General features: G+C 36.1%; 1 protein-coding gene across 3 annotated transcripts in view; it reads right to left on the reverse strand.

The window, feature by feature from the left end:
- Positions 1 to 22,188, reverse strand: part of LOC126108698 (zinc finger protein 708-like) — a 213,747-nt gene extending 191,559 nt beyond the window's left edge. For all 3 annotated transcript variants that reach the window (XM_049914014.1, XM_049914015.1, XM_049914016.1), the window contains exons 1-2: positions 22,122 to 22,188; positions 20,112 to 20,198 (exon numbers count right to left, since the gene is read on the reverse strand). In XM_049914014.1, the coding sequence (XP_049769971.1) occupies positions 20,112 to 20,180 (69 nt within the window). In that variant the 5' untranslated portion in view covers positions 20,181 to 20,198; positions 22,122 to 22,188. The remainder of the gene's footprint in view (positions 1 to 20,111; positions 20,199 to 22,121) is intronic.
- Positions 22,189 to 22,653: the final 465 nt, after the last annotated feature.

The raw sequence follows: 22,653 nt of genomic DNA on the forward strand, positions 1-22,653 counted from the left end.
GATAGACTGCATAATTCATGAAGTGAAACTTAATGAAATAGGGAAGATAAGACATTTATGGCATATCTTGACCAAAGATGGGGACTGATTGATAGGAGACAGCATGAGGCAATGAGGAATAGTTAGTTTGGAAATTGACAGAAGTGTGTTGGGTGGGAGGAAGAGGGGTTAAAAATTTTAGAGGGATACAAAAATATGACTATGATGATCAGGTTCAAGTGAACAAAGGTTGCAGTGCTTACTCAGAGAGGAAGATACTTGCACAGGATAAAGGAGGAGAGCTGCATCAAAACAGTTTTTTAAATGACAAATACAGCAACAATAACATTCAAACATAAATTGGTATACCGTGTCATAAAATATTTTTGGGTGTTTTATTGTCAATGTAAAGTCACCTGAAATTCAGGAAAGGTTGTAAGTAGTCTCTTCTTTCATTCCCTACAGTTATGAAACGACTGTACGAATTTAAAGATGGCCAAACTTCTTGTGAATATCACACGCATGAAGACTGTGGTGGGAAAGCTACCACAGACAGTGCACAATCTGGTGTTTGATGATCTGGAATTAATGATGAATGAATTACTTGAGAGGACAGGAAATCCAGAACTAGATGTTGTATGTTATTCATGAATAATTAATTATTATAAGGCTTCCTACAAGACAGGTGCCCCATTTGGTGAATGCTGAGGAGAAGAAAATGTGAAAAGTAAGTTATTAACATTGCTTCGACCATTTTAAAACACCAAATTACTATGTGGACTGATTTGTTAGTACACATGAGATTTGTATCTCCTCTTTCAAACCAGAAAAGAACAGTGGACGAACAGCAACTCCTTTGCCAAAAACTGAAGTCGATTTCATCTGCTCGAAAAAGATAGTTATCTGAGATACAAAACAGATTCTGTTAGTGATTTAACTCACATGAGTGACTCAACAGTTGGCAAACTAATCACTACTGTTTTTGGATGAATTGTACACAAAAGAATTTTCTTCCAAGCACACAAAAATTCTGCCGACGGTGGAGATTTGGCAATGGGGAAACTAACAGTCTGTAGTACATCCAGCCCATTCACTTTATGTTGCATCCTCTTACTGCAATCTTTTTCCCACATCTGAGGACATATGCAGCTGGAAAATGTATTGAGTACAATGTAAACATCACAGCAGCCATACATGACAGCTTTGCTGTCCTTCCTGCGTATGACTTCAGGGTGGATCCTAGTTATTAGAAACATGTTAAGTGTCCCACAAAGGGCAATACATCAAACATAAGTACATTTTTAACCAAGAAACAATTTTTCACATTAAGGTTGGCAAACTTAAACATTACTCTCACGTATTTCATATTGGTTTTAGAAAAGCAATGACAAAACTGGACAATCATTCACAACTTCTATGTTACAGACACATTAGTATGTGGAAAATAACAACGGAGTACAACATAGCCATGAAATTAATGAACATCAGCCATTAAGTGCACTTTTATTTCTTTCCTGAGAAATTAAATGAGGGCAGTAATCTCAGTTGACATAATAAAGCAATATGGAACACACAGATGGTCCAAATGAGAAAAATTATATTTATAAAATTGTCATGAGGAGCTCCGAACAAGGAACCAAAAGACAAAATACTTCTACCTCCATCAGATCTATACAGGGATAAAACAAAGTCAGTAAAGAGCATAGCGTATACATTGTTTAACATCACTGATTGGGGGGCAATTTTGAGCTAACACGGAAAACAAACTCAGTTCACAAATGCACTATGATGCAAACACAGACTTAGGCTACCTTCGGAGTGGATAAAAGTTTCAAAACTTCTGATGTTTTAAAGGTAACCATTACACAACGTCACAGAAACTATCTGTGCTTAGGGTAGTAGAGGTATGCATTTGGGTTATCTGCTTAGACAAGATTATGTTTAATAACTATTTCTTAAATGTAGTACAAAATATAGGGAGAAACAGTTAAAGAGAAACAACAAAAGTAACACACGTCAAATTCAATTATATGGTTGAGTCGCCCACTTCTCATTCTGAAATTAAGAAAATTATATACTCCCCCGAAAATACAGGCTTATGTGGATTTGATGGTGCACAACACTAACAACTTGTCACCACATAAGTGGTTTTTCCTCTTAAACCTGTAATACATCACTAACCCAGGGCATTTTCCCAGAAAGATTGAAATACACTATTGTTGAACATTGTGAGAGCTGATAGGAGAGGTGTCAATAGCTACCAATCCATTTCCCTACTGATACCATTTTTCAAAACTTTCAAGAAGGTGGTGCTCTAGAATAGCATCTCACTTGTGCAACAATAATATGATTTGTTCCTCACATTTTGGATATCAGAATACAGTGAAATACCTATTTTACACTCTTGTGGGGTCTAGACAAAAAAAACACACACAAAACTGAAGAAAATGTAGAGTCACGGGAAACATTAAAACCCCCAAAAATATGAGCAAAACCATTTTTAATTGGCATATATGATTAAAAATCATAATTGTCACCAATATATTGTATAAAATTCGTATAAGTAAAGAAAATTAAACGTATAATACAATGTTTATACAATAAGTTTTGGTAATGAATTTCATAAGTCCTTAAAAAATCACAAACGTGTAACAGAAAGTAAGAGCTTGTCAAAATATTGAAACTGGTATCTGTGTATATGGTACTCTAGCTATTTTTCACCATGCTATACATATTATACATCAAAACACGCATTTTTGGGACATATTTCCTTTCTTTTCACCCAGAAAAAAAAAGCAAAAATTGATGAACATGATCAATTAAACCGAAAACTGTGAAATACAATGAAACGTATCAGAATCATAACATGCGAGGGAGGGGGGGGGGGGGGGGGAGCGTGCTTTCCTTCTATAGCCAATGGCAGATTAAATGGGTTAAGTAGACTTCAAGCTGCTGCATGTTTCCAGCTACTTCATGTCGACACCATTTGGAAACATCTTTTGAAATACAGACACATCTCTCCATAGCAGTGTCAGTACAGAACAAAGGAAACAATGTTTCAGGCTAGCTACCATATGTCACTGCCGCGTAGCAATACAAACCCTACAACAAAATACTGTAGACTTAAAACCAATTCTTAAAATTCTTTGTTAAATGCAATCTTATTCTTTACAACAATGAAACACACTGCGATGGTTATGACCTGCAGGTCACAAGTCACACTAAATAAATAAAAAAAGAATGAATGATGACAATGTCTTTCACTTTGTTTTCGTGGACCTTCAAGAATTAATAATGGAGCAGGACATATTACAGTTTTCTGTCTCTAGATATGGTGTGGCAGATAATACAAAAACAATACAAGAAGTAGCATTGCACACAATGCAAATACACTGAGAAATGTTTGCTGCCAGTACGGACAGCAACAAAGACAAGAAACAAAGCCAGGAACAGATGCAAACCACTGTAAGAAATACAGTTTCCAACAGAAACATATTTCCAGTGGCAGTGAGGACACTGCTTCATACTACATTCTGCTATCAGTAGTGGGCTTTCGACTATTGACTTCTGTGAGCGCTTGTGAATGACCACTGTGTGAACTTCGATTATTCATTTCCTTTGTAGTGTGTGATGTATGAATGCAGTATGCTGTTTCAAAGCAATGGTGCATTGAAAGTACAATACTACAAATACATCACATTTATCATAAAATGTCAATTCATAAAGCATCAACAATGTAAGGCTTCAAGAGATTTAATGGTAACTAATGCGCAGTACAAAATTCAGATGAGTAAGCTGTATGATAATGGCTAATGTCATCGTTAGCCGAGTTCAAAGTTATAAGTTCGCAACTCGCTACATGCCAATACTTTTTTCAACTTAGCATTGTTATGTTTGTTATGATCATAATACATGTTCTGCAATATTTGACATTAAGCATTTATAGCTGGTTGAGAATGAGGGATGAAATAAATATTTGCCTGTTTATTTCCAAATGTGTGGTGATTTCAGAGTGCATGGTTATGCAGAAACCTTCAAGGGCAGCTTAAATTCATTTGGGTGAAACAAGCAGTCATAAAATTTATACTGTTCCTTGTCATAAATACTTCACTGTTTATTTCTGAATACGTGGCAATTTCTGATTGTGTGGTTAGGCAGGAACTTGCTGCAAGTTAAACATTGAGCAATAACATTCTTGTTGTTCCTTGGCACAAATATTTCGCACAATCTGCAACAAACATATTGCTACAGATGAGATTCTCCTATTACTAACACAACAATAAACATCAAATCGGTGCTATAATGATCGACAGATTGATAGTCGCATTCTTGGTCGCCTTCACAGTACCACCACATCACAACTACATTAGTTCCTGCAAAAAGTAGTGCAAACGTACTTGACCCATCATCATAGCACAGTGAACAGCATCATTGCACAGTGAAGTCAAGTTGTGTTGGCAACGCCAATCGTGGATTACATCAGCATTTCCTGTCTCACATCTCCCCTTTCTGCAACAGCCTGAAATATTCCCTTAACTCCATCATCACCCACAGTGTGAACCATCTGTCTTTTGTGCCACTTATAATTCGTTCAGTCACATCAAACATCAATAGGAAGAAAATGGGATGAAGTTGAGTGAGATGTTAAGTAAGAACGCAGAACCGAGTAAACTTTATTAGAAAGAAATGTAAAAACAGGGAATTTTTAACATTGATATTAGGGGTTTTTCACAGAACCTATGAATTTATGGTGCAGAAACACGAAAAATGAAAGTTCTACTGTAGCTGCTCCACGGAAAATTTCATTCATATATTCAGTCATCAAATACTACATTCATTCAATAATAAAATAGAAATGGTTGATATTTTTGTGATCTGCATAGGAAGTTTCACTGTATGAATCACATTATCTTCCTTGTAAAATTATGTTTTATAAATTTATGGTAAAGGCAACAAATGTTTAATGTCTTACCTAACCAAAAGAATGTATAAAGTTATACTTAATAATTCAACCAATGTAAGCATGAGTCTTGATTTGGAAAAAATCATTTAGGACATTCCCCAATGTTCACTGTAAGGTCCACAACTGTTTCTCATACATGTAAATGACATTCCATCTCATATACAACATGCAGAATCGATTCTTTGTGTAGGTGATGCTAGAATTGTTCTCAAAACAAACATATATAAAGTGGTCTGATTCTTACATCTAGAGGTACTAAACCAATGACAAACACACAGTAGGGAAATAATAATTAGGGTGGAAATTCCAAAAATTTTACATGTTCATACTGATGAGATTTTGAAATGCAAAATTTACGAATTTTTTAACTTATATAACAAGTCAGTTTAACCACATTTGTGCTTTGAATCATTACAAATCTTGAGGCGAGAGAAATCAGTAAGTTAACACATTCTGCTTATTTTCATTGGGGAATGTCATATGAAATAACATTTTGCAGTAACTCATCTTTAAGAAAGAAAATCCTCTTTGCTCAAAAGAGTGCTGTAAGAATAACATGTTGTTTTCCCCCATGATCATCTTATAGACATCAACTAAAGGAGTTGGAAATTATGACTACCGGTTCACAGTATGTTTATTCCATCATGAAGTTGGTAACAAATAATCCACTATAGTTTCAAAGAAACAAGGTTTTACATAATTACAATAACAGAAAAAGTATGACATTCATTACTCTACATTAAAGTTGTCTTTGTCCAGTAGCTTGTAGTCTTGTGATCTGCACCACTGCTTGACAATCACAGGAACCTGGGGTTCTATTCCCAGCAGGGTCGGGGTTTTCTCTGCTTGGAAAAGAGAGAGAGAGAGAGAGAGAGAGAGAGAGAGAGAGAGAGAGAGTGTGTGTGTGTGTGTGTGTGTGTGTGTGTGTGTGTGTGTGTGTGTGTGTGTGTGTGTGGTGGGGCATGAGGGGGGAGGTCTTCTTCATTTCATCAACCTAACTATTCATATAGCAGAGATGCTGAGCCACAACAAAAAGACTGTCAAACAACACTGGAAGCCTTTTTGCTGAGCCTATTTGTGACTCAGAATCTCTGCTATATGGTGAGTAGCAACTTGCATTTCATAATACTGTCACTATTCCATCATGGAGTTTCCACTGCTTTATTATAACTTACTATCCATTATCCATACAAAATTGGTTTCACCAGCCTGTGATTTACCAGGCATGGTCCTTTTAGAGGTGGTATACCCTTGCCTTCCTCAGATATATGAACGGAATTATTCATCCAGATGTTTGAGGACCTACACTTTCAGATGTATTCCAAACAGAGGTGCAACTCAGCATTTCACACATATCAGAAGAGAGAGAAACAGAAAAAAAGAAAATACAACAACTGACTCAGAAATGTTCCCTAAAATGTTTGAATCCAAAGTTCAACACATAACCACAGAGTCATCAAGACACAGTTTCTATCTTGGCCAATAAACATGACTTGATATCTGACATTTAAAATTTGATATTTCAACACCGCACTTCTGCGGTCACTTACTTGTCTACTCAAGCTGAGTGTTCGCTACTGAGTCATTCCATGTAAAATCAACACACTTTAAATAAAAATTTTACCTCACCCTGTTAGATTTTGCTGAAAGTTGGTATACTTATAGTGGGTGCTGAAACTAAGAAAAATACCAAATTTCAATTTTTTACGTCAAACAATTCCTGAAATATGGTCATGTAAACTTTTCAAAAAATGGCCAAAAATATGTGAACAGACTTTTTTTTAAATTGCCCTAGGAACTGCCCTAATTGAGCTAGAGAACTGGGAAAGGTGTCATTTTGCAGCATTTTTCATGCTCTTTCCAGTGATAGACAACAAACCATAGCTTCTAATTAATAACCTTTTTCAAAATGGTAATTAATATTTTGATTTAACTTCTTTACAAAAAGTACATAATTGAAAATTTTCAAAATATTTCCATAACTACTTCATAGTGTTGTAAATTACATGGCAAAATATAAATGTGTGATGATGATGGGTTCATTGTAAAAAAAATTATTCCGGACTCTTGTTTTTTCACTAACGGCCCTAGTTTGACCAAACTTACCTTTAAGGTAGTACGTCAGTAGAGGACCGTATACAGAGGGCTTGATGTCTGCACAGTAATTCAGAGACTGGAGCCGTTGTTGAGATGATCTAGTCTGCATTATTACCTTCTAAGGCTTTGTGTGCCTACAGCATTATTGTGTACTGTGGTTTTAGTGCAAATGAATTGTTAACTCTGTGTTGACCAGTCTGTATCTATTATAATTAATAGTTCATTTTCAAGTAAATCTATACATTGAAGGACAGTTTATAAGTGGTTTTTGTATAAATATGGAACCAAGTAAAAAGTGCAGTGTTGTAAGAGTGCAGTGTTGTAATCCATTGAAGAAGTCAAATCATTTTATTAGAGACAGAAAAAAAAACTGAGAAATGTCACAACATGGATGCCCAAATTATTTCCTCAAATACCAAGTGGTGCCAAGATTTGTGATAAATGTAGGACAGATGTAACCAAATTGAAAAATACACCAGAGCCCATCAGTGATGAAAGTGTTGAAGAAGAATCTTCTGGATCAGAGATAATCATCTGAGACCAAGGCCCTGACTTCACTCCAACTTCAGTAGCTGTTAAAACATTTAACACAACACTTCAAGAACTAGGTGAGTCCCCAATTGACAAGAGAAAACTAACATCTAGGTGTTACACCAAATCAAAAGTGAAGAAAATCTCATCAATGGCACTTAAACTATTTGTTGCTCCTGAAACTCCTTCGTCAGATACTGATACTGATGAATCCTTTCTTGAAAATCTTAAAGGACACTTTAAAAATTCTATAAGTAGAGCAAAAAAACTAATGATTCTTACAAGTTTACTTGAAAATAATGAGGGAATTTAATGCTCCTAATTACATTGTTTGGCAGTCCAAAAAAATTTTGAAAGAGAAAGGATTCATGGAAGGTCCAAACCCAAAACCAGGGAAGTGTTTACCAACAGAAACTGTCAAAACTGTACATTCATTTTATGAAAATGATGAAGTTAGCAGGGCAATGCCAGGTATTAAAGATTGTGTGACAATTACAGAAACAAGTGGAAATAAAACAAAAATATCAAAAAGACTTATTTTGTGTAACCTTAAAGAAACTTACAAGCATTTTAAAGACAAGTTTCGTAACATAAAAATAGGTTTCTCTAAATTTACTGAGTTGAGACCAAAACATTGTGTATTAGCTGGCCGGAATGGCACACACACTGTGTGTGTGCACAACTCACCAAAACATAAAATAAATGACAGAAAATGCCAAACTAAATACAGTAAAAAACAGCAGCTTAAACAATTATAAGCAGTATATTGCAAAAATGCTTTGCAACCCATCATCAGTTGATTGCAACATGGCAAACTGTTAATACTTCCCAGGAGAAACTGTCATACGTAAAATTTTAAAAGACTCTTTCCATGAAAACTTAATTGAACAAGTTCAGTTCCGACAGTGGATGTCAGTTGACCGATGTAATCTGGAAATTGTTCAGAAAACTTCTGAAGAATTCATGGATTTATTTTTTAGTATGATGTCGACTTTGATTCGGCATGACTTCATTGCCAAGCAACAACGAACATTCCTTAACTCCACAAGAGGAAACCTTACGGAATCTGAATTTGTTGTCATATGTGATTTTTCAGAAAATTATAGTATAGTTCTACAGGATGAAGCTCAGAGTTTCCACTGGACAAGACAACAGATTACTATTCATCCTTTTGTTATATATTACAAACAGGAAGACAAAATTGAGCATATGAGCTTTGTCATTGTTTCTGATTGCCTGGAGCACAATACAACTGTGGTTTACACATTTCAAAAGAAGCTAATTTCATATCTAACAAACTTCAAAAGATTCCAAAAAAGATATACTATTATTCTGACAGTTCTGCTGCTCAGTATAAAAATAAGAAAAACTTCCTGAACCTTTGCCTTCATGAGGAAGACTTCAACATAAAAGCTGAGTGGCACTTTTCAGCCACCGCACATGGGAAAGGGCCTTGTGATGGAGTAGGGGATTCAGTAAAGACTGGCAGCTTGTGCAAGTTTGCAAAGGCCATACCAAAATCAGATCCGAACCGCACGAGATCTGTTTGAGTGGGCAGTAGATAATACGAGGGCAGTTCAATAAGTAATGCAACACATTTTTTTTCACGGCCAATTTTGGATGAAAAAACCGGAAATTCCTTGTGGAATATTTTCAAACATTCCCGCTTCGTCTCGTATAGTTTCATTGACTTCCGACAGGTGGCAGCGCTGTACAGAGCTGTTAAAATGGCGTCTGTAATGGATGTGCGTTGCAAACAACGGGCAGTGATCAAGTTTCTTTTGGCGGAAAACCAGGGCATCTCAGATATTCATAGGCGCTTGCAGAATGTCTACGGTGATCTGGAAGTGGACAAAAGCACGGCGAGTCGTTGGGCAAAGCGTGTGTCATCATCGCCGCAAGGTCAAGCAAGACTGTCTGATCTCCTGCGTGCGGGCCGGCGGTGCACAGCTGTGACTCCTGCAATGGCGGAGCGTGCGAACACACTCGTTCGAGATGATCGCCGGATCACCATCAAACAACTCAGTGCTCAACTTGACATCTCTGTTCGTAGTGCTGTCACAATTGTTCACCAGTTGGGATATTCAAAGGTTTGTTCCCACTGGGTCCCTCGTTGTCTAACCGAACACCATAAAGAGCAAAGGAGAACCATCTGTGCGGAATTGCTTGCTCGTCATGTGGCTGAGGGTGACAATTTCTTGTCAAAGATTGTTACAGGCGATGAAACACGGATTCATCACTTCGAACCTGAAACAAAACGGCAATCAATGGAGTGGCGCCACACCCACTCCCCTACCAAGAAAAAGTTTAAAGCCATACCCTCAGCCGGTAAAGTCATGGTTACAGTCTTCTGGCACGCTGAAGGGGTTATTCTGTTCGATGTCCTTCCCCATGGTCAAACGATCAACTCTGAAGTGTATTGTGCTACTCTTCAGAAATTGAAGAAACGACTTCAGCGTGTTCGTAGGCACAAAAATCTGAACGAACTTCTCCTTCTTCATGACAACGCAAGCCCTCACACAAGTCTTCGCACCCGAGAGGAGCTCACAAAACTTCAGTGGACTGTTCTTCCTCATGCACCCTACAGCCCCGATCTCACACCGTCGGATTTCCATATGTTCGGCCCAATGAAGGACGCAATCCGTGGGAGGCACTACACGGATGAAGAAGAAGTTATTGATGCCGTACGACGTTGGCTCCGACATCGACCAGTGGAATGGTACCGTGCAGGCATACAGGCCCTCATTTCAAGGTGGCGTAAGGCCGTAGTATTGAATGGAGATTACGTTGAAAAATAGTGTTGTGTAGCTAGAAGATTGGGGAATAACCTGGTGTATTTCAATGCTGAATAAAACAACCCCTGTTTCAGAAAAAAAAATGTGTTGCATTACTTATTGAACTGCCCTTGTATCATAAATGGTGATTTTGCATATTCCACTCAAGAAGACTACGCTGCTTCAGAAATATTCTTAAAAAGCCGACTTGAAGAGGCATTGACAATCAAAGGAACACAGCAATTTCACGCTTTCATTCCCAAGACTACATCAAAATAAATAGTAAAGTACTTCTCAGGTGATATGCAGAGTTGGGAGAGGGAAGTAACTACATCACCAGACAAACTGAAGTTACAAGATGTATCAGGCTATGTCACCACTGTACATGGCAGAAACTGGTGGCTTGGGTACATTTTAGAAAAAAACAAAGAACCTGATGAAGTGAAAATAACTTTTCTTCATCTATGTGGACCAGCTAAGTCATTCTCTTATCCTGCACATGCACATGTCCTGTGGGTGTCAGTTGTCGATGTTCTCACAAAAGTGAATCCATTTACTCCGACAGGGAGAACATACATTCTTAATGAAAGTGATGTAAACCAAACTCTGTCAGCTTTATTAAAATGAAATATGTGAAGTTCCAAGACAATTTATTGGGAAACTGCTTTCAACTCAAAACTTAATTTTTGTCTCAGGTTAGTGTTAATGTATATTTTATAGAAAGTTGTTTCAAAATTATTGTAAATACCTATTGTGTTAAATTTAGCTATGTACAGATACCTGTTACTCAAAAACAAGCATTACGTATTTAATTTGTTTAATAATTTAATAATTTAAAACATCATGGACTAGAACTATTACGTAAATACTTTTACTTATTCATACTTTATTTCAGTTTGTAGAATGCTCAATTTCTTGTTTTTATTATATCAGTTAATATACTGTTATAAAATATTCTGATTAGTTTTGGTTTAATAAGGTGATGTTTTGATATTTCTAATACTTTTTTTTTAGTTACCTTCCAGTATATATTAAAAAAATTCCTGTTCGTTAAAGGTCAATTTGGTCAAACTAGGGCCATTAGTGAAAAACAAGAGTCCGAAATAATTTTTTTAACAATGAACCCATCATCATCCCAGATTTATATTTTGCCATGTGATTTACAATAGTATGAAGTAGTTATGAAAATATTTTGAAAATTTTCAATTATGTACTTTTTGTAAAAAAAAAATTAAAATTAAATCAAAATATTGATTAGTATTTTGAAAAAGGTTATTAATTAGAAGCTATGTTTTGTTGTATATCCCTGGAAAGAGCATGCAAAATGGTGCAAAATGACACCTTTCCCAGTTCTCTAGCTCAATTAGGGCACCTCCTAGGACAATTTAAAAGAAGTCCGTTCACACAATTTTGGCTGGTTTTTGAAAAGTTTAGACAGCCATATTTCAGGAATAGTTTGAGATAAAAAATTGACATTTGGTATTTTTCTTCGTCTCAGTGCCCACTATAAGTATACCAACTTTCAGCAAATCTAAGAGGGTGAGGTAAAATAGGTGTGTTGATTTGACATGGAATGACTACTGTAAAGGATGTTCTATCATTATTGCCCACAACTGAACTTCATATTCTTACTATTCACCGAAAATAACTTTAAATTCACTTTCTTACTCTGACACTAAGTGCCAAAGAAATGTGTTTTCACTTTAATCAGAATTATCAGAAGTTGTCTCTAATTATTCTTAGAATTCTTATGGAGGCACTCATTATTTACATCACTTACATTTGCCTTAAGGGGGGTAGAATGTCAAACAGGCTGACTTTGAGCAGGAGAGACACCACAGAACATTTTAATTTCCACTGTCTATACTTATACAAATAAATCCACAAAACTTAGTCAACATGGCCAGGAAGGATTCAGGCAGTGGAAGTTCAAAAACATAACAAAATAAAAATTTTTTACTCATGAACTATCATCATTTTTTTTCACTTACTATTGGCTGCATTTGTTGCTATAGGTACACTTTTCTTCATAAGAGAGATTCTTTGATGAATTTTGCAAACAAACCACACTTATAGTTTTTTTTTTAACACTGCTTTTAATGCTATCTGAACAGTATTGACATATGCAGAGAAACGGGCTGGTGATCAGATGCTGTACTTAGGTAGGTGGAACTTTTGTAGTGCACAGTGCGATGAGAGACCATGTATAAACCTTAAGCACAAATTTCTAAAGTCACCCCGCTGCAATTGGTGCTTTATCGGCCGGGAAAAACAATGATAAAGTTTGGAAGTGTAGGAAGTTTATACAAGCAGCAGTGTCAAGTGAGCCCGTGAAGTGTTCACACGGGTATGTAAAGGAACTGTAGTAGGATAATAGGTGCGAGTGAAATGAACTTCCATCCAGAAACGGCAGCAAATGGAACGAGGTGGCAGACTATGTACGCGACTGGTGAACTACGAGACGGCGTTTCTACTGCAGTGGGCCAGCATCTGGAGCGGTTGGTAGCTGTGGCGCAAGAGGTGGGCTGTATTCTGGTTCAACCTAGGCAGAGCTTGGTGGGCAGACCCACAGTTTCATCTCGCCGTGCAGTCAACTGGCCCAGGGCAAAGGTAAGAAGTGTTCTACCTGAAGTTTTGTGTGTGTGTGTGTGTGTGTGTGTGTGTGTGTGTGCGCGCGCGCGCGCGCGCGCGCGCCAAGAAACTTTGCAGAATGGCTGAAAACAATCAGAAAATGGTAGATGAGAAACTGAAGATAGAGTTAGGTAATGCAAATTATGAAGATGATTCGATGATAGGTAATTTCAGTTTTGATATATCACAAACAGAGGACGGTGCTTTACCTGGGTCAATGTTATCTAATTATGGTGTAGATAATGAATTGAGTGTGGAGGAATCCAATGTTAAATATATACCTGTTCCTGTTAAAGAAATGAAACAGGAACCAGTTTGCAAATATTCTCAAACATATGAAGGAGATGGGTTCAGATATAAAATCTTCATTAAATGCTGATATTGACACCAAAATTAATAAAATGGGTAATGACACTGATACTAAAATGAAAAAATTAGACAGTGATATGGATACCAAAATGAATAAAATGGGTTCAGATATAAAAACTTCTTTACGTTCTGAAATAAATGAGATACATACTGAAGTTGATCAGGGGTTCACTAACTTGACAGTAGAAATGGAAGCTAAAATGGAGGACAAAATTTTGAATTTGAGAGATTCTTGGACAAATGACCTGACTTTGATCAGTAACAATGTTAAAAGTGACATTAATCAGGTCAGAAAAGAATGTAATACTGCCATTGTGGCACTGAAAAGTGAACTAACTACACAGATTGAGCAAGTTGCTGACGACAACCAACAGTCAAAGCAACAGTTACATTTAGAATTAAACAAAGTTAATGATAAGGTCATTAATGTAGAAAAGCACTGCGAGGAGACTCACATTGTATTAGCAGATAAAATCAAAGAAGGAAAAGACCTGTGTGCAAAGTTTGGTATGTAAGCTGCTAGTAGTATTACTAACATAGAAACTAACACCAGCAATTCAGTACGAGTGCAAATTAGCAATTGTGTAACCCTGGAAATAGACTAACCAAAGTAAAGCAGTAATGGTTGTGTGGTATCTAATGGTGTTGTGGAGTCATCTGAAATTGCATATTTACATCATAGGTAATTTTTGAAATTTGATCCCAGTAAAAATGTTAACCCTAATGGATTCTGGAATGATTTTGATGAGGTTTTGCCAAAAGTATGGTGTGATAAGCAGAAGATTGGATTTATTACTTCCAATTTGATGAGAGAGAGAAGAATTTGGGGAAACTTGGCCTCCGATAAATATGACCGCTTATTGGAGTTCAAACAGGCTTTTTTTCAATAAGTATTAGGGAAAGAGAGAGCAAATGGAGGTTTTAAATAAATTCTGGTCAGGGGAAAAATATGATCTCAAGAGAGAGAGCATAAGAAGATGTGTACAGAAATGGATTACAACTTTGTCCTATTTGAATGCCAAAGTAGAAACAGAGCAAATTATTATGAGGATTGAAAATAAATTGCCATTGTATTGGCGAAATAAGATAATTTCTGCACCCAGAGATGACACTGACCAGTTTGTGCATTATTTGGAAAGAGATGAATATATTTTAAAAGAGGAAGGAAGTACTAGGAGAGATTTTAGGCCTCCCACTAGACCAAATGACAACAGAGCCGAAGTTAATGTAAACAGAATAGGCGTACAGCGTGTGAACAGTTATAGAGGCAGATATCGGGGGAGAGGTGGCTCTGCTGGAAATAAATTCAGTGACAGAGTACAACATTTCGATTGCCATCAGATGGTCTGATGATGTAACGGGTAGGTACAGCCAGATAGGTGACAGAAATGTCAGAGGCAATGACGTCACACAGGAGGAAAACTGTTAGCAATCTGTAATGATGCTAGCATTTGCAGACTGAAACCGTACAGATTAAACCCACTAGCAATGCCTTTTGTAAAGAAGGCACCTACTAAACAGCATGGGAGTAGCATAAGAGAAAATAGAAGGGTAGAGGAGAATGACACTGCAAAACAAATTGGTTATTCAGTAAATTCAGTAGTTTTTCATGAAAGGGATAGCTCAAATAAAGATTGCAGGAACCATATTAAGAAGGAACTAATACAGAAAGTGAAGACACAGATCAGGAGGTGAGGGCGAATCAGCACTGAGAAACAAACGAGAGGCTACCTACAGACAGTGGAATGAACACTATGGAGATACAAGAGGAGGTTGTGAATAGGTTGAATCAAGTAGTTTCCAAGAGTGAGGAAGAAGAGTCAGAAGAGGAAGAAGGAGATGATATTAATAACTCTGGCAATACCTTGGACAGGGTTGCACAAACAAGAGTGAGTACAGAGAGTGAAAAGTTAGAAAGATGTTTTGATTTATCTATAGTGGACAGGATAGTAAAAGCTGCCACTATTAATGAAGTAAAAGGGGATCCAGTTAAGTGTACTTTCCACAAAACGGCAGGGTTTGACAGATGAAGTAGTGCACAATTTAGTACAGGAGCCTGAGTCTGTAATCAGAAGTGAATATGTTGGATAACCTATAATTGAGGTAACAGTTTTTAATGAAAAAGTTGAGTGTTCAATAGACAGTGGTTCCGACGTGTGTGCAGTGTCACAGGAATTTGTAAATGCTCTTCCCGAAACCAAAGAAATAACTATTACGCCAGTAAGTGGGTTAAAAATAATAGCAGCCACTGGTGGAAGTAAAAAGGTAGTGAAACAAGAGTTAATGATGCCCATTACTATAGGTGGCGTCCAGATTGAACAGAATTTTTTATTAATGGACTTAGCATTGAAACGTTTGTAGGGGCCAATTTCTTACATAAATATAAATGAAGGTTAGACTATGGAAAAATTGAGGTGGCAAAAATATACAGGGAAATTGTATCTATTCTTTTTGTTGGAGAAAAAGGATCTATTGTTAAAGATCTGCCTATATGTTATTGCAAGGTCATGGTAAACAGTGAAGACATAGATGATAATGCAGAAGGGAAAGAAGTAGATCATTCTGGGACAGGAGAAAGTCACTATGTTGATATAAAATCATATGTTGATATAAAATCAATCAAGTGGTTGGGAGTCAAACATATACTGGACCTGAAAAGATACTTAACGGAGCAGCAATTAAACAGCAGTAACTAAGAAGGCTCAGGGGACATTCTTTGCATTGTCAGGTGTTTGACGAACACAAGGCATCCCAAGTTGTTGGCAATATTATTTCCTTTTCGTTTCGTGTTGTCAACCTCACTCTTCATCATTCAGAACTTTTGGTATCATCTTTCCTTCTTCCCTATCTTAGTATCAAGTGAGGTAAACCTAGTGGTTCCAGTAAGAAAATAAAATACTACCCAGAAAGAGAGAGGAATGAAAGTGAACAAAGGCAATTCAGTAAGGTGATTAATTTTCCAAAGTCTATAACCTGGAAAGAAATTGCTGTAAGGAATGTGTTCGAGGCAAGAGAGAACTGCCTACTAAAGAAGTAAATAAAATTGTATATGAGATAATGAAGAGCCACAGTAGTTGGCTGTGTACAAGGTGTATTTGCAGAGCCACAGAAGTTGGCATGAGTTAGTTCCAGTATTTTTCTATAAGGAAATTTATGTTCTCTGTATATAGGCGTATGTGAGAAAAAATTTCAGGAGCCACAGAAGCTGGTAGGAACAATTTTCAGTAATTTTATAAGGACTTTTCATTAATTTTGTATTCTCTGTGTATAATGTGTGTGAGAGATGTGCTTCAGAGCTACTGAATATGGATTGAGTGACATTCAGTAATTTTCTAAAATTGTTCTCTCTTTTTATATAATGTATGTAGGAGATGTTGCAGAACTGTAGAAGGTGGCATGAATGATTTTCAGTGTTCAATAAATTTGTATTCTTTATATAATGTATTATGTTGTTTTTCAGAGCCGCAGATGGTGGCAGAAATAATTTTTCATTATATTTAATGATGTATTTTTTCTTTACGTATAATAGCTCATTTGGGTGAAGCCGTGGAGCCTAATTAGTAAATGCAGAAGAAAAATTTTTGCTGAAGCAAAATTCCTAGAGAAAAATATTTCTGGACTTTTTAATCAGCAATATTTATGACAGTAACTTGCTTAATGATTAAAACATACTTTGAAAAGAAGATTTCAGTAGTAGTACCGATGTTGGGTATTGTTAAAATTTTAGAAACAGTTAATTCACTTCTTAATGAGAGGATTAATATGAAAATGCTACTACAGTAAAGTTTGGAAACAAATTTTGAAATAATTCTTTGAAGAAATGTTTACGTTTGAATCTGAGAGTCAAGCTTTGAGAAATATTATTTATTAGGAATAAATGTGTATGTTAGGTTAGAATGTAAACACTAAGGATGGACGCTTAGATGTACTGTATATTGCAGGTATGAAAAAGGTGACAGAACCGGATATGGTACTGAGAGAGAACCCAATGTTGAGACAAAGCCAGATGCTGTATCCCAGTGACAAGCCCTTATGTGATCCAGGTGCAAGTATTTGTGATCTGTACCCACTGGCTTCGTCCGTGAAAGGAGTTGAAACCCCCAAGTTGTTGTCAGAAGAGTTTTAAGTTTAGAGACGACCCCCACATTGCCATGTAAAGTTTAGGAAAGGACACCATACATAGCGCCTGAACTATATTTAAGTAAAGTTTTTGGACGCTACTTAAGGGACGAAATAGAATTATTGTTTTTTATTAAATATGTGGAAAATGTAAAAGTTTGATTAGAAAAGAGGTTGTTTCAAGAACATATGTAAAAATTCCCTTATATGAATGTTTTGTAAATTTAAATTGAGAGAGAATGTTGTAGCATGGGATATTGAGAGAAAAGAATTGAAAATTTTTTGTATAAGAATTTACTGTATGCCATCAACCCTTAGCCATTGACTACTCATGTAACCATATATAATGCTCTAACGTAATCTTGGATACCTTGTTTATTTGAGAAAGACTTCAGTTCAACATATATTTTAGTAAGAACAATTTTCATTCGGCAGTGTCAGTGTAGCTATCAAAATCATTCTTAAACAACATTTATGGCAATAAGAACCGTAAAATATACTCAAGAGAAATTTTAGGTTCTCGTGGGGGTGTGTAACATCATGAGCCAATACGCAATAGCATTTTATTACAGTAAGCTAATTTGAAGTACAGGCTCTTAGCTTTGGAAATGTTGGCAGTGGCAATATACAGCCTTGACTCTCACCTGTCACCAGCCCAGCCGTGGGAAGCGCAACCTGTGTTAGTTAGTGCGACAGAATACTCAAGCCCCTAAGAATCTAAATAAACTATATTAAATACTACTCAATTTAGTTAAAAGTCAATATACTGCCCTTTGTCATTAAAAAGAAGATTGTGTAAAATCTCAGCTTTCTATCTGCTACAGTTTTGGAGTTAGTGGGAATTACATAAAACACCCCAAACCAACACTTAAGACTAAGAAAAAGACTCAGTTAGGAATAATAACAGCTTGCCTTTTAGTATCATTTGAAATCATTACTGGAGTTCACAAAATGTCAGGTCAATTTATTTGGATTTTCATATTAAAAAACTTAACAACTTTACTTTACATTTTTGTAATATAAAAATGACAAAATTATTATTTGTGTTTAATATTGTAGGAGTAAATAAGAGTGTGTATGTGGGACATACGATAAATTTAAAGATTAAATTTATGTAATACCTTACATAATCATAGCATGGGAAAGATGTTTGTGCCCACTTTGCTGATGACGTATGTCTAAGTGTACTTGCTTTTGTAAGGCGGCAGCCAGAATAACAGTTGAAAGTAAAATCATATTCTAAATTTATTCCAAGATTAATTTTCTTTTCGTTTGGTTTTGTTAAGTCTTATATTAGTATTTATTCTTATTCTTATATTATATTCTTATATATTCTTATTATTATATTAATCTTATATTAGTATTTGCATGTTGGAATGACATAAATGAATCTGTGAATAATGATTGGCACACGAATAATCTCAAACAATTCTTCTGATTGGCCAGCCAAAATGATTGGCCAATCACAGATAAGCAGTTCCTGCACACCACTAAAGGGAGATGCTGTGGTAGAAGCAGTATCCAGAGGAGTCGCTAGTCAGCTATCGGATGTGCAGGTCGTGTTGAATGCTTCCATTTTTATTATGTGTAAAATGAAGAAATAAGTGGCTTCTTACATCCAGGTTGTGTGGCCATAATAGCAGTTGCATTTACGGACAGTTTTGTGAAGTTTGGAAGTTTTTGGATTGTTTTGTTGGAAAAATGACCGCATGTGAACTTCTGGCCTTTTTAAAATTCCACGTGGCATGTTTCATACTCATCTATGGAATATTTGGTGAGCAATTTCTTTATTAGGTATCCACTGAAAAAGGAGCAAATGTGAAACTCTTATACTGTAGTAGAGTAATGACTGTAAATCGCGTGATAATTCGGGTTGGACCTAAGTACATTCCTGGCTGCCTTTGTGTACTGGGTAGTCTGAACTGTGAGCCAAGGACAGTGATATTATTCGTTAATTAAATAAGGGCTGATGGCAAGTTTTATTTTGAACCTAAAGTAATAAAAGAAATTGTTGCAGAATTTTGACATTTTTCTAAAGAGATGGAGAAATTGCCCTCCACCAGAAAATTGTTATAAGATATTACAGGATAGTTTGCTACCAGGGTTTATGTGGAATTTGCAAACGTAAATATTGACGATGCTTTTCTTCAAGGCTGCTTTTAACACCGTCTGAACAGTATTGACGTATGGAGAGAAACGGGCTGGTGATCAGACGCCATACTGAGGTATGTGGAATTTTTGTAGTGCACAGTACAATGTGTGAGAGGGAACAAACCTTACGCACAAATTTTGAAACCCAACCTGCTGCAGCAGGCTGCATCGAACCAGTCAGAATACTGATGATAAAAAGAATCAGATCAGAAGACACTCAGTTCTAAGCAAATTCACTACCAAAGCCAATGACTAGTTCATACAGAATTTCTCTAAATTCATTTAACATTTCATCTGGACTCTTTCCCATACTCAACAAGAGGTTCAACACACATTTCAGGCACAGACTTCCCCCATTGTTATGTATAAAAAAAATCTGGATTATTTATTACACTGTGTTATCCATACTTCCAGCCATATGGCTAAATTGTGCTAATTCCACAGAATAGTGCACACTGAAACTAAACAATGGTAAGACATACAAGGAAACCACTTACTGCAGAGTCTGCCTCAGTTGATATCTCATCTGTGACCTCTGTTTTTATCCAAATAATGTTGTAATCCATCACTGCAGTTGTAAGGCCCTGACAACCAAGGAACAATACACATATGATTATATTCAATACGCACTGTCACTAAAAGATACAACTAAAATGCAGAATTTCTTAGTTCAAGACTAGCTATAGCACATGCACCAATACATAGGAAATAAATTTAACAATGCCTGAATGCCACAGAGTGCTATGACAAGAACTGATTTACAATTCTTGGGTTATGAAGAGTCAGCTAATACATTATCTCAAAATGACATGATCACATGCAGTAGAAACAAATGTTATTGCTTGCTGAATTTTCTTTGTATCAATGGTATACTATCATACTGAGATAATTATGGGATACGTATATTCAGTTCTCCACATGTATCGTAACTTCAGCAATGTAGTCAAGCAAACCAACTAATATATGCAAAGTAAATTTTTCGTACAAAACGATTTAGGATAGTCAAAGTCAATTTTACAAATAATTATTAGTTTAAATGAGCTTGCAAACTTCTGTTACGGAAATGCTTGTAGACCTATTTCAAAAATTTCTTTATGTATGCTACATCCAACAGGATTATAATACTGTTTTTAGTAATGTAGATAAGCAAAAAATAGAATCTGCATTTCCAAATCATATGTGGAGCACTTTAATACGTAATCTCTGAACTGAGATGTCATTAAGTACAGGTACTTCATTTATTCCATTATTTACTTGCAGGTTAGCCACAGAATGAAAGTCTACCCTCACAGCATGTTCAGCAGTCTCTGAACGATCCTGCCAGGCTGAAATATCTACCTATTCACTGTAGTCCACACACTGTACTGCGGAACAAATGAGTTTTAATTACAACCAAATTTTCAAATTGGTTAATTTTCTCCTACAAAACTGATTTATTGAAATGGCTTCCTTGTAACTGCATATGCACGATAACGTTCTCATGGTGTGCAACGCTACGAGTGAAAATGACATCTAAGTAGTAGCTCTTCCTCGTCTAATGACACTTTATACATCTTCCATAAAGCTTTTCCACTGTACTTAATGAAACTAATTTACATCACGCACATTCTAAATAGCAGCACCAAACAAAAGATAAAATATTTTTTCGACATTTGCTATCATTCCCACAAGAACAATATCTGAACTGACTGTGGAAACTTTAGTCTCAAGTATTCAAGAAGAGTATTTCAGACGCTACAATACGGAGGCACAAAGCTCCTGAACACAGCAAATACTCTTCTTGTATCTTTACGAGCATTATTATATCAGAGGGGGCTATTCAAGATAATATAACGACACTAATATACTGCTTATGTGAACATTTTGCGCATTCTCTTGTAGAGCATGAAGTATTTAAGAATGATTTCCACCTTCACTAGAGATAAAAGAAACTGATGCAAAAACTTTATATACTATTGCTTTCACGAACTTCAGGAAGTTACATGTAGATTTTATCGGATGGAGTAAAATTACCAAACACTTCGAAAAACGCTATAGACTTACATACTCGTCGACTCGGTATTTTTCCATATTTGATGTGCAGTATACGTACGTGATGCACATCAAAATACTGATAAAAAAATTATCTACTTCTCTGTTACAATTCAAAAACTCACAGCCTTATCGAGAAGAATGTTTTGTTTATATAAACATAACCTAAAACAATTACATACAAAATTCACACGATGTCCCGGCTCATCATTAAATGCGCAAACTGTTGTCCATCCACAACCGTTCAGATACGGAATAAAATCGCTTTCAAGTGTACCACCAAAGTTACTTCAAATTATTACAATACAGTCATTAACAGTTACGATAGCACAATGACAACTTATTCACAAGTTACTTCTTGAGTCCTATGGAATTATAACAGTAACGAAATTATGGTAGTAATTTTATTCCAAAATAAATTACCACCTTTCCTTCTTTCATGCTTGTAATCACTTGTCGCTTATTTATTACTTTACCTGATGGATCCAATATATGCACGTACGTAGTATTCAAGATAGCAACTGTTTGTCTATTGCCAAGGAGGTTAAAATAACTGGTGGTCGGAGAGACATCTATCATGTGTCAACTGGCCATTTGGTTGCGCAAGTAAATGCTGCAAGTCCTATCCCCGGTGTTTTAGTGAACACACTACTATATTCTGTTCATAATAAGAATAAACCCGATGCAAACGAACACAAATGCGATTACTGGTCAGAAGACTTAGCACACGCACACTGGTGGTGTTAAGCTATTGTAAGCAGGTTCTAATTATGTATTACATAACTTATTACTAAGTTACGTTAAATGAAATTTTTAATATATTCTAATGATTAATAGCCATCAAGTTTTTTCTCAGTTACGCTGTAGCTATGTAGTTTTTATTTCAAAAATCGTCTACAGTCATAGACTCTGTACTGTTGTGCTCTGACTGTCGCGTTGTTAATAGGCAGAATGAAAATAGCCGACGCTGCTTCCTGCTCCGTAGTGAAACAAGTGTGTGGCACACGG

The sequence above is a fragment of the Schistocerca cancellata genome, chromosome 11 (assembly GCF_023864275.1).
Source record: "Schistocerca cancellata isolate TAMUIC-IGC-003103 chromosome 11, iqSchCanc2.1, whole genome shotgun sequence".
Lineage (NCBI taxonomy): Eukaryota > Metazoa > Arthropoda > Insecta > Orthoptera > Acrididae > Schistocerca > Schistocerca cancellata.